Source organism: Hyperoodon ampullatus (genome assembly GCF_949752795.1).
Source record: "Hyperoodon ampullatus genome assembly, chromosome: 9".
In the NCBI taxonomy this organism is placed as follows: Eukaryota; Metazoa; Chordata; class Mammalia; order Artiodactyla; family Ziphiidae; genus Hyperoodon; species Hyperoodon ampullatus.
This window is the reverse complement of record NC_136922.1, coordinates 66352342-66365294: the sequence shown is the minus strand read 5'-3', so window position 1 is coordinate 66365294 and position 12953 is coordinate 66352342. Positions and strand designations below refer to the sequence as shown.

The window sequence follows — 12953 nt, the reverse complement described above, 5'->3', positions numbered from 1 at the left end:
TATGGGGGTCCAGGATGGGGGCCTAGGATTTTGAGGGCTCATTTTTTGTGTGTGTGTGTGAATTTAAAACATACGAGTGGGAATTTAAATCACAGGAAGAGAAAAAACTGTCCCAAAGGTCCGTTGTTGAAATTAACCAAGATCTCTAAAACAAAGGAGCCTCAGTGGGGGCAGGTGGCCTGACCCGTTATCTAGTCATGTGGCTGGTAATATGTTTATTCAAGAGATATCCATGTTTGGAGTGGATCGCAATAAAAGCTTTAAGTCAGACACTTGTATTACGAAGAAGAAAAAATCCCCAACTGTCAGGGTTTATACTACAGCCATATATTTTTTTATTCTCTAATAATTGATACATATAAATAGGACATTTATAACATATAGAGAAGTTATGAACAGAGTTCTAAAATGAACAACCATGAGCCTACCCTCCAATTGAAAAATGGAACCATCATTACTTTGAAGCCCTTGTGTGTCCTGAACACATACCCTCACTTCTCTTGGAGATAACCACTATCCTGACTTTTAAAATTATAATTAACTTGCTTTCCTTTATGACTTTACCATCTACTTATTCCTAAATAATATATTTTTATTATTAAATATTAGTATTGTTTTTAAGGTTTATAAAATGGTATCCTTTTTGTGAGACATAAGTTTTCACTCAGATTTTTGAAATTTGTATGTTGCTGGAGTTCAGACATTTTCTTTGCTTTATGTTTTGCATTGTATAAATAAAGCATGATATATTTATCCATATTCTTGTTGAAAGACATTTAGGTGTTTTCCTTTTACGTATAATGGTGTACATTCTTACACATACCTCCTGGGGAATATATATTGAGTTTCTCTAGGGTATTTACATAGTAGTAGAATTTTTAGGTGGTAAATTAAATACATGTTCAACTTCACAATTTAATGTTGCATTGTTTTTCAAAAATGATTAGACTACTTTGAACAGTAACGTATAACACTTCTTGTTATCCTATATCTTTTTTTATTTTGTCAATTTGGAGGGTATAAAATGGTATCTTATGGCCTTAATTTACATTTTCTCTGGTTTTCAATAAAGTTGAACATCTTTTCGTATGTTTATGGGCCCTTTGTGTTTCCTTTTTTGTGTCACTCCTATTCAGATTTTTCATCAATTTTTCTCTTATGTCCAAGGAAAAAATGGCATCTGTTTTATTTACTGCAATGTAATCCACTATTTTCATTATTTGCTTTGATGCTTGAATTGTTCCCGATTTGGCTGGCTACTTCCTGCTGGCTTCTTTGTTCTTTTAACATGTCCTCATTATGCTTTGAACACTTTTTCAAAGAAATTAATAAAGGCTCAGCTTCATCAAATGCTTTTCTGCATCTGTCCAGATGATCCTCTGTATTTTTCCCTCTTTAATATGTTACTGTGGTGAATTACATTAATTGATTTTTTTACATTAAGAAACCATGCTTTTCTGGACTAAACAATTTTTATACTAATTATATTGCTGGATTCATTTGCTATTATTTTGTTAGTGTTTTAAATCTCTGCTCATGAATGGTATTGGACAGTACTTATCCTTTTTTAGACTTGAGTTTTTTTCCCCAAACTGTTTAATATGTTCTTTTTACATAACAATAAAAATTCAAGTAATTGTTAAGCATTTAGAGTCTGTCAATCACACAGGCACATAGGCAACTATCAGTGAGAACTTTGACTCAAAGTTATAGTTATAAAAGTACTAACATTACACAGGTTTAGTTTGTAGTAGAACCTATCCTGGGTAAACGATATACACTTTATGATGTCACTTACTGACTATGGAACTAGTTACTTATTATCCATAGTTGCTTTATAAACTCCTAAATCCCTATAGTTAAAAAGGAAAAAAATATGGAATTGTTTCCAAAATTTTTTTCCATTTTTTTTATTGTGATAAAATACACATAAAATTTACTGTCTTAAGCATTTTAAGTTTACATATCAATGATATTAAGTACATTCTTATTGCTGTGCAAACATCACCACCGTCTATCTCCACAAGTCTTTTCATCTTGCAAATATGAAACTCTATACCCTATAGAGTTATAACTCCCTATTCTCCTTCCTCCCCCCAAGCCCTGGAAACCCTCATTCTGCTTCCTCTGTCTATGCTTTTAACTACTCTAAGTACCTCATATAAGTGGAATCATGCATTATTTGTCTTTTCCAGAATAGGTTACTTCGCCTGGCATAATGTTCTCAAGATCCATCCGTGTTGATGCAAATGGCAGGGGCTTCCTTCTTTTTTATAGTTGAATACTGTTTTATTGTGTATATATACCACATTTTCAATATCCATTCATCCATGGATAGAAACTTAGCCTGTTTCCATGTCTTGGCTGTTGTGACTAATGCTGCAATGAACATGGGAGTGCAGACATATCTTTGATATCCTGTTTTTGTTTCTTTTGGGTATATACCCAGAGGTGGATTTGCTGGATCATATGGTATTTCTATTTTTAATTTCTTTTTTTTGGAATTTTATTTATTTTTTTATACAGCAGGTTCTTATTAGTCATCCATTTTATACACATCAGTGTATACATGTCAATCCCAATCTCCCAATTCATCCACCCCCCCACCCACGGCTTTCCCCCTTGGTGTCCCTACGTTTGTTCTCTACATCTGTGTCTCTATTTCTGCCCTGCAGATTTCTCAAGGAGCTTCCATACTGTTTTCATAGTGTACCAATTTACATTCCCACCAACAGTGGGAGAAAGGGTTCCCTTTTCTCCACATCCTCACTAATACTTATCTCTTGGCTTTTTGATAAAGGTCTTTCTAACCGGTGTGAGGTGATGTCTCATTGTGGTTTTGATTTGCATTTACTAATAATTAGTGATATCGAGCACCTTTTCATGTACCTGTTGGTCATTTGTATGTCTTCCTTGGAAAAACCATCAATTCAGGTCTTCTGCCCTTTTTTTTTTTTTTTTTTTTTTTTTTTGCGGTACGCGGGCCTCTCACTGTTGTGGCCTCTCCCGTTGCGGAGCACAGGCTCCGGACGCGCAGGCTCACCGGCCATGGCTCACGGGCCCAGCCACTCCGCGGCATGTGGGATCTTCCCAGACCGGGGCACGAACCCATGTCCCCTGCATCGGCAGGCGGACTCTCAACCACTGCGCCACCAGGGAAGCCCTTCTGCCCATTTTTTAATCAGATTATTTTTGGATTTTTTGCCACTGAGTTGTAAGAGTTCCTTGTATGTGTTGGATATTAACTGTAGCTGGTATATAGTTTGCAAATATTTCCTCCCATTCTGTAGGTTGCTTCTTCTTATCATTGATTGTTTCTTTAGCTGCGCAGAAGCTTTTTAGGTTGACTCCACTTGCTGTGATTTTGCTTTCATTGTCTGTTTTTAAACTCATGCAGGACTGTTTGCATTAGGGCTGGTTTATGAGGGATGGGTAGCTGCTGGTGAGCTAACAGCTAAAATTTACTGAAATTGACTACAATTTCCCATCTAGGGGTTCTCCTGGAAGTTGCAAGTTTTGATAGATGCCCGAGTTCCAAAATACTTCCATCAGATAGTTTCCCAAGTTGCATTTGTTGTCTAGGTGGGGAGACAGATTCCTAGTGCTCCCTATACTGCCATTTCCCCAGAATCCTCCAGCTACACTTGCCTGATTTTGATACCAGATTTATTCTAGCCCCATAGAATTAATTGTGTTTCTACTTTCTCTGTCTGTGGTAGATTTTTTGTAAGATTGGAAGGAATATTCCCTGAAAGTTTGGCAGAGCTTGCCTGTTAAACTATATGGACCTGTTATTTTTTTTTTGTGGACAGATTTTAAATTAGTGATCTAAGTTGTTTAATGATAATAGGACAATTTAGATTTTTTTCTTGAGTCATTTTTTAGCACTTTTATGTTGTTAGGGATTTTCCCATTTTCTCAGTTTTAAAATTAACTGACATGAAGTTGTTCACAGTGTGTTCTTATTTTTTTTAATCTGCTAAAATATAGATACTCAAAAAAGATATAGATACTAAAATAACTTGTAATATCTCTCTTTCATTATGTACCTTCTAAGTTCTCAATTTTCTCAGTATAGTACTCCTCAAATTTTATTCTTCACATTTAAATTAACTGATGTTTTTGAGCACCAGTTGTTTGTCAAACATTTCCTAGGCCCTTAGCATACAACAGTGATAAAAACAATTTAAAAAATCTCTTCCCTCGTGGAGCTTATATTCTAGTGTACGTAGACAGAAATAAATCAAATATATAAACAGTATGTTAAATGGGAGTAAACAATATTACGGAAAACAAAGCAGACAAGGAGAGTGAGCAGGCAAGGAGAGTGGGATTTACTGAGTAGGTAAGGGAGGTGGTAATTTAAAGGAGTGGGAAAAGAAGGCCTCACTGAGAAGGTTACATGGGATTAGATAAGGGAGCATCCATTAGGTTAAAAGAAGCAGCAAGCATAAGTGCTCTGAGGTGTTCTAGAATCTGCAGAGTGTGGCTGGATTGAGTGAGAAGGGAAAGGGGTCATTAGAAATGAGGTCCCAGAGGTTAGTGGGAAGACTCTATAGGGTCGTGTAAGTCTTTGAAAGGTCTTTGGTTTTTCCTTGAAGTGAGAATCAAAGCCCTTAGAGGGTTTGAGCAGAGAAGTTACCAGAGTTGGGAATGGAGGTTGTGCATATTGTCCTTTATATCTGATCTGTGACTAAAGCAGTAATGTTAAGACAGCCTAGGAAGAACATCAGTTTCCTAACATTATCAATAGGAATGGTTCATAAAACCCTGCAGCTCTATCCTGATGCTGCATGGCACTTATCTTGTGTGGTCCTAAATTGGTTCGTGTAAAATAGTTCTACTTCCTCAAGAGGTACCACTGACAATGTTGCAGATGCTGCAGTTGCCCTTCAAACCAGATGTGTATTTAACTCTGTGTTATATAACTGCTGGTTCCTTTAGCCAAGATGCCAAGTCCAACTTTTTTTTTTCTCCAATTAATCACATCCTGGGATTGATTATAAATCCAGTATTGCATGTCTTGTGTGTAACTGTTCTAAAGAATCTTATTTTATGTACCATATGTATCAGAATAGTGTACATTGCCATGTAATGTAAAAAAGAAAAATCGACATAAATAATGCAGCCAACTATCTAGGTGTTATACCAACTAAAACAATAAATAAACCTTGAACAGTAGAAAAAAAAAGCTTGGGAAATGGACCCCAAGTATCTCTCCAGACCCTTGACACATCCTTTCTTAACACTACCTTATATTTCTCTTGAATACCCTTAGCAGTGCTTTGCCTGATTCTTGGTCATGAATCTGTTTATTCAAAGTGATGATATTTTGCTAGTTTCTGCCAAAATTGATTGGGAAAATTTTAAAGTTGGTTTTAAATTGTGGCACTTAAGGAAAAAGGCTATTGTTACAAAATTTTGAGAATTTGGTTCCTTACCCATTTGAGATAGGCTGGCACCTGGTATCTTCTACTGGAGTGCTTGCACCTGGACATAGGCTGGCACCTGGTATCTTCTACTGGAGTGCTTGCACCTGGACGAAAGTCTCCATTGAGCAATAAGATACAAAGAAACTATAAGTGACTAAAATAACTACACCATGCACAGTTGGAGCAATTATGAGCAACAGGATACAAAAAGGCCAGAAATAAACTACAAGTTTCTGAGGTGCTGGGAGCAAAAAGCAGGGTACTGCACATGATTCCTGCACATAGCACCTCCAAGGGCATGGGCAGACCACCTAAGTTAGGCCTCCTGCCCAGCCCATGGTCCACCCCCATTGTTACCCCATGTAAGGATCCAAGCAGCTCTTCTCCGGGAGTGGGCAAGGGTAGCTTTTTCTCGCTTTCGCTCCCTTGTGCTGCAACATGAGCCCTGATTAAGCATTGCCTGAAATTCTCATCTGGCCTCTTATCAATTTCTATTGGTTAAAGAGTCCAAGGACCCGGGCAGTTAACAGTTAGTAAGCATATAAGAAAAAAATAACATGACAGTAAATTTATTCCAAGAATGCAGGATTGGCTTATTATTAGAAATTATGTTAACATAATTTATCTCATTAATAGATTTTAAAAAGATCAACAATGTGATCATTTCCTTTGATATTGTAATGGCATTTGATAAAGGTCAACATCTGTTTCTGATTTTTAAGATCTTAATTAAATGAAAATGGATGGATATTTCACTGAACTTTTAATACATACATATACTTTAAACCAAAAGCTAGTATCACACAAAATGATGAATCAGTAGAACTATTCCCATTAATGCCAGAAACTTGACAAATATGCCTACTGCCACTCTTAACATTGTTGCATAAATATTAACTAATAAAATTGACTAAAAAATAAGAGTTTCAAAAATAGGAAATAAGATGTAAAAGTATCATTGTAAGTATGCTTTTGAATACTTAAAAAACCCAAATTAATGAACTGATTACTACTAGAAACAATGAAAGTTTATATTCATTTATGCATATTTAATGTAACTTTTCTAAATATAAAAAATCAGAAAATATGAAAAGATTTCTGATACAATAGCAAAACAAGTAATATACTTTGAAATAAACTTAATATGCAGGATCTATATAAAGAAAACTTTGTACTTCTACTGATGTATGTAAAAGAAGACTTAAAGAAATGGAAACAGGAAATTCCCTGGTGGTTCAGTTGTTAGGACTCTGTGCTTCCACTGCAGGGGGCACGGGCTCAATCCCTGGTCTGGGAAATAAGAACCTGCAAGCCGTGTGGTGTGGCCAAAAAAAAAAAAGGAAATGGAAACAGCATGTATTATTTTCAGATGTAAAGATTCAATATTGGACAGATGTAACTAAAATATAATGTAATGTACATTTGTAGAATAAGGTAATTCTAATAAAAATATCAATTTTTGAAACTTAGGCTGATTATAAAATTCATATGGAAATTTATATATGTGGATCAAAAATAAAACTTCCAGAAGAAAACATGGATTATTTTATTTTTAAAGGCTTTCTAATAATGGAGTTAAATCCTGAAGACTTAGAGGAAATGAATGAAAAGCTGACTAACATAAAAATGTAGAAAGCAACTACAATAGAGAAATACTACAAAGAAAGATAAAAATGAACTGGGAAAATATTTATAATATGTTTGCTTGGTAAGGAGCTATGCTCTATCATATATGAAGAGAGTGCTTAAGGAAAATACCAAAGCCCAATAGAAAAATGGGCACTAGGAATAGACAATTCATACACACACAAAACAATATAAGAAGTAAATAGAAGAAAAGATGCTATCTCACCCACTAGTAAAAGAATGGAACAATGAAACAATGAGGCAACATTTTTTTTTTGGATTAGATTGGCAAATATTTGAAAGAATAATACACGGTGTTGGCAGGAGTGCGTATCAGCAGGAACTCTCATGCCCTATTGGTGGAGAGTACAGTGTTTTGTATGGCAATTTGTCAGTATTTTCTCAAATTTTAAAATATGTGTATTGTTGATTCATTTATTCCATGATAGTAATTTATCCCATAAATGTGTTGACATGTACATAAGATACATAAAATAAGGGTGTTTTTCATAGCGGTGTTTGTAATAGGAAAAACAAAACTAACAACAAAACAAAACAAAACTGGAAAGCACTTAAGTTTTCAGAAGTAGTCAGAGGACTGGTTAAATAAGTTATAGTACATCTCTAGAGTGGAGTACTTTTTTCAGTTACTCAACAGAATGAGTTAGATTGGTTTGAATTGATAGGTAAAGCTCTTTGAAACAAACTAAGAATAAAAGCAAGCAATAGCATAGCTTCTGGGCCAAGTTTCCATTTGTGGTTTTAAAAAATTATAAAGTGGGGACTTCCCTGGTGGTGCAGTGGTTAAGAATCCACCTGCTGATGCAGGGGACACGGGTTCGAACCCTGGTCCAGGAAGATTCCCACATGCCAAAGAGCAACTAAGCCCATGTGCCACGACTACTGAGCCTGTGCTCTAGAACCCGGGAGCCACAACTACTGAGCCCACGTGCCACAACTACTGAAGCCTGCGCACCTGGAGCCCATGCTCCACAACAAGAGAAGCTACCACAATGAGAAGCCTGCGCACCGCAACTAAGAGTAGCCCCCGCTCGACACAACTAGAGAAAGCCCACGCACAGTAACGAAGACCCAACACAACCAAAAATAAATAAAATCTATTCTTTAAAAAAAAATTATAAACTGGAATTTGTACATGTGAATGTCTATAAGGATGCACAGAAAATTGTTGTTGGTGGTGATCTCTGGGGTTTTGAAGTGTGGCATAGAATTCGGGCTGTTTTCCTTGTATATTCTCTTTTGAACAGTTTGAATTTTGTTTATCGTGGGCATGTGCAATTTCAGAATAAAATCATTTTTTTTTGTTTTCTGTGTATTAATTATATTTTTCTTGGATTTTTCCAGATTTCTCTTGCACTTTGTTTTGTTTTGATGTTTGGAAACTCAATGTTATTAACTTCTTATTATGCTTCCTCTTTGGTAATTATTTGGGTAAGTGTTCCTTAAGTAAATATCTGTTTTTGAAACTAATGGTTTACCAGTTTCTTTATCACTGGCTTGAGATTCGTGAGGGATTTTCTACAAGAACTGTTTCAAGTGTCTTACTGAATACATCTATATGTGATAATGTGTTTAAGTTCTCATTTCCAAAGGAACACAACAAAAGTTAATACTGGAAAACATAGTGCTTTGCTTCACAGTCCCAATCTGTCCTTTCCTCATCTTTTCTGTCACCTAACTTTTGGTCCTAGAGCTCATTTTAAAATGGTTTTTATGCTTTCCTCTTTTTCTTGTCTCCTCCCCTCTTTTCGGTGTTTATCCTATTCCTGCTCCACTTTCTGACCCCCTTTCCTCCCTCTGGCATCTCACGCAGTCTCTCCTTGTTCCACTGTGATCAGAGGCTTAAGGCCTTGTATTTTTAGTTTTTTCCCCTCGTGTCTATTTGTATGAATTATTCAGATAGTTTAAATCAGGTGATGATTCAGTAATATTTTACTAGATCACTACCAAGAACAGATTTAGATTATGGGGAGACTGTCTTATAGAATTAGAGCAAAAGGTAAAAGGTTATCTAACTCCTTCTGCCACTTTTGGCAGGATGACTTTCTAAATATAAGTCTCTCTAAATTTAAGGACTTCCAGAGGTGGTTACTCCTTTTGTTTTTTTGTGTTTTTTTTTTTGCCAGTGGGTTTCTCCATTACAACGTTTTGCAAACCTAAGAGGAAAAAAATTATTCCTTATATTTAACATGCATGTGCTTTAGTATTAGGCTGGTTTTTTGAAGATGAAAGCACAGTGCACTGTCTTAACTGAAATGTTTTCTACTTCTTGAATAACCATTTAAGTAACTCAGTTCATTTTGTCTTCCTTGATTTCTAGAACCCATTAACAGATTTGGAATCTGCTATTTCTTTGTCTGATTTTACAAGTAATATTTATTTAAGATCCCATTTCCCAGGAGTATACCTCTTCCCAATCTGGGCCACCACCCTTTTCAGGTTGTGTGACTTGAGTATACTTAGGCGCAGAAATTAGCAGTTAGCATGTGGTGATGCTGTGCTTTCAACAATGACAAAAAAAAAACAAAAACGAAAACCCAGTAACTGAGTTGCTGTGCTGTGAGATTAGTGATAGTTCTTACAGTCATGAATTTTGTTTGTAATTAGGAAATGTGTCAATGGACTCAATTCTATATTTAAATGTGTACATGGGGAAGTCCTGCTATTACTCAGAGTAAAATACATGACTCTTGTTACTTTTGTACAGTACACAAGTACATTGAATGGAAGATTTCCTATCAGTAAATCTAATCATAAGTACATTTTGCAGGAAATTTCTCTTCAGATCTATTGAGCACCTACAGTGTGTCAGGTTTCCTACTAGGTGCTTGACACTGAGGTGTGTCTTAGGTGTGGATTAAGCATTATGCATATTTCACGTATTTTGGTGTATAAAAGTAAATGATGGCAACAGGTACAGAATATAGCATGTTTTTGCATATTTAACTATAAACACACATTTGCCTGTTTTTATTTCTGGTTATCACTTTGAAACCTTAATTGTAACACATTTTGTGTTCTCAGATATTCAGAAACTTCTGAAAAAATTTAATTTGGGTTCATGTATTTATGTTTTGATCTCTAAGCATATTTTTGCCAGGTTTGAAGTAGATTTAGATCTGTATAGGTACTATACTTTGGGAGTCTATTATGTACCTGGAAAGAAATAAGATTTGATAGGAGAAGTATTTAGTTGATCTGTTAAAAACTCATTTGTAGTTTTTTCAAGGAGTTAGTAATATTTAACTTAAGAAAAATCTTATAACTATAAGACACCTGTCTAAAATTCTGAAATTATTATATACTTCTTGGTTCTTAGGTAAATCAGAACCAGTCATAGAAATCAATCATAGAAATTTATGTATGGAGATTCTGTTTTCAACTTTACAAAGTGACTAACTGACCTAAAATACTCTGGATAAAACAGGGCTTCTTGAAATCAAATGAGCCTGTGGTGATTCTATGTGAAACACTGAAAGTGTGCTGAATTTTAGATTCTTGAGAGTCTTATTATTTAGAAGTATTTTTTTGGTACCTGAATTTGTGTCTGTAAGTATTAACTGTATGCTATGTTATTTTCTGCATGCAGGGTTTACTGGCAATGAAACCATGTTTCCTGAAAGTAAATGTATCTGAACTTAGTTTATGGGTAAGAATCAATCTATTTGAATGTATATGTTTTTCCTTCTCTAAAATATATCATTGGTTTTATGTTTTACTTTCAAGGAACTATCCTATATAATGCAGAGGATCTAACAGTTTTATAACATATTAGGGCTCAATTTTAATGTGCCAAATTGCTCTTTTCGTGAAGCAAGTTAAGATTAATATTGGATAGGTAGTTAAAGAATTTCAGTTTTATGTATTACCCATGCTTTTTCTGAGGAGCAGTGCATGTGTAAGAAACTGTTAGTAGAAGGGGAATTTAACTGTAATTGCTGTATAAATCTCCTATAAAATATATTCATTTTGACAACAAGATTGTGTATATTTTTCTTTTTGATGATAGCCCCTTGATTTTGGAGTAACATTCTTTATTTTAATTTAAGGTGCATTTTTTTTGGCATTTTCTCTTGGATATAGAGATAATTACTTCACGTGTGATTATGTGACATGTACATAAGATTTATTTTTTTCTTCCTAGGCTATGTCTGTGCAATGGCTATAGTTTTGTTTTGCTATATTTTTCTTTTGTAGGTTATCCAAGGATGTTTTTGGTTATTTGGAACTGTCATACTCAAGTATTTGACATCTAAAATCTTTGGCATTGCAGATGATGTAAGTGTATTTTTGCTTAAACTTGAAAGACTTGAAATAAATCAAACAGGCTAAGAATGAATTACTAGAGTTGTTAAAATGCCACTATTTAAGCCAAATTCTAAGGTGAAGTCTATTCACCTGTTATTTTATCTATTTACTATAATAGAGAGTAAATATGACTATGTCTATAGTCTGTTCTCCAAAATTAATTTCTTGACATAACTCTCATATTTTATTGGTCTTTCTGTATCACAAAGATTTTAAAATTTTAAAGTAAGAAAGCTCTAGAGACTTAAGCTCAAATTTTAAGGCCTCTACAGTCATTTTTCTCTGGTTTCTTTATAATCCCCTTTTGTAACAGATAAAGATGCCAGCTTCAGAGACTCTTAAAGAATAGATCATATAACTTATTCTCTTTTTCTTCCAGTTTTCTAGTCAATGCTTGTGAAAGGTTTGTAGGTAATTTAATCCAAGTTAGTCTTATTAAGAGACATTTTTATTATTGTTATTGGTTTTGCTTTTTTTTGGTATTTGGGTAGGAGAGAAAATAAAATGAGAAGAATTCTGCTTTATAACTGTAAAGATTCACTCGATCTATAATTTTGTTTTGCCTATTTTATTTTGATGTTTTGGTAAGCACATTAATTAAATTAAAAGAGAGAGCAGGACACCAACCAACATGGAGAGAGTAAAGTAAGCCACATATTTTTTTCTGTAATTTATTTTAATTGATGGTCTTTCTTCCTTCTGTAATAGATTAAGGTTGTGGTTTTGAAACTGAGTTCTGTGAAGTTCTGGGACTTCAAGGACTCTTTGGTGGGGTCCATCTACTTCTCAGTCCCCCTGCCAGCCCCTCTTCACCCAGGATAGTCTTGCTTTAATCTCTTACATAGTGGACATTTATACATGTTTTCATATGAACAAAGGAATTGTTTGCTTAAAAAAGATTGAAAACAATGGGCTATTAAAGGGGTGGTCTACAACCTGTGAAAGATATTTTAAAAGTTTAAAAGTATAGTCTAAAATGCATTTATTTATTCATTCATTCAGTGTACCTGCTATGTGCCTGGTAGTAGAATGCATCCTAGAGATACAGAACTGAATAAGACATGGTCTAGTGGGAGACAGGGACAATTTCTGGCAACTATAATACAGTGTAATGAAAGCTCCGATAAAAATAAGTACAGAGTGGGACTTCCCTGGTGGTCCAGTGGTTAAGACTCCGTGCTTCCACTGCAGGGGGCACAGGTTCTACCCCTGGTCAGGGAACTAAAGATCCTGCATGCCACATGGCGTGGCCAAAAATAAAATAAAATATAAATATAAAATAAAATTTTAAAAATTCAAAATGTATTTTTAAAAAATTCATTAAAGAAAATAAGTATAGAGTGCTGCAGGAATACACAGGAAGAGTCAGGGAAGCCTCCTAGAAGTCAACTGTGAAGATGAGCACTAAGTGGTGATTGAGTCAGCCAGGATGTAGAGAATGAGCAGGAAGAAAAGGGAAAGAGCCCAAGTCCTGGGTTTATGGAATCTGTCTACTCACTGGGGGAAGACAAGCCGGTTAAAGTATTAATTCAGGTTAAAGTGACTATTGTCATTTCTGTCATAGCC

At 34.9% G+C, this 12953-nt stretch overlaps 1 protein-coding gene across 1 annotated transcript in view; it reads left to right on the top strand.

Annotated features, from left to right (window-relative positions):
* DPY19L1 (dpy-19 like C-mannosyltransferase 1) overlaps positions 1 to 12953 on the top strand; it is a gene marked incomplete at both ends in the record, with an annotated part of 95504 nt that overhangs the window by 55726 nt on the left and 26825 nt on the right. Inside the window, 3 exons of the mRNA XM_079711610.1 lie at positions 8424 to 8510; positions 10669 to 10728; positions 11277 to 11357. Of these exons, the coding sequence (XP_079567736.1) occupies positions 8424 to 8510; positions 10669 to 10728; positions 11277 to 11357 (228 nt within the window). The remainder of the gene's footprint in view (positions 1 to 8423; positions 8511 to 10668; positions 10729 to 11276; positions 11358 to 12953) is intronic.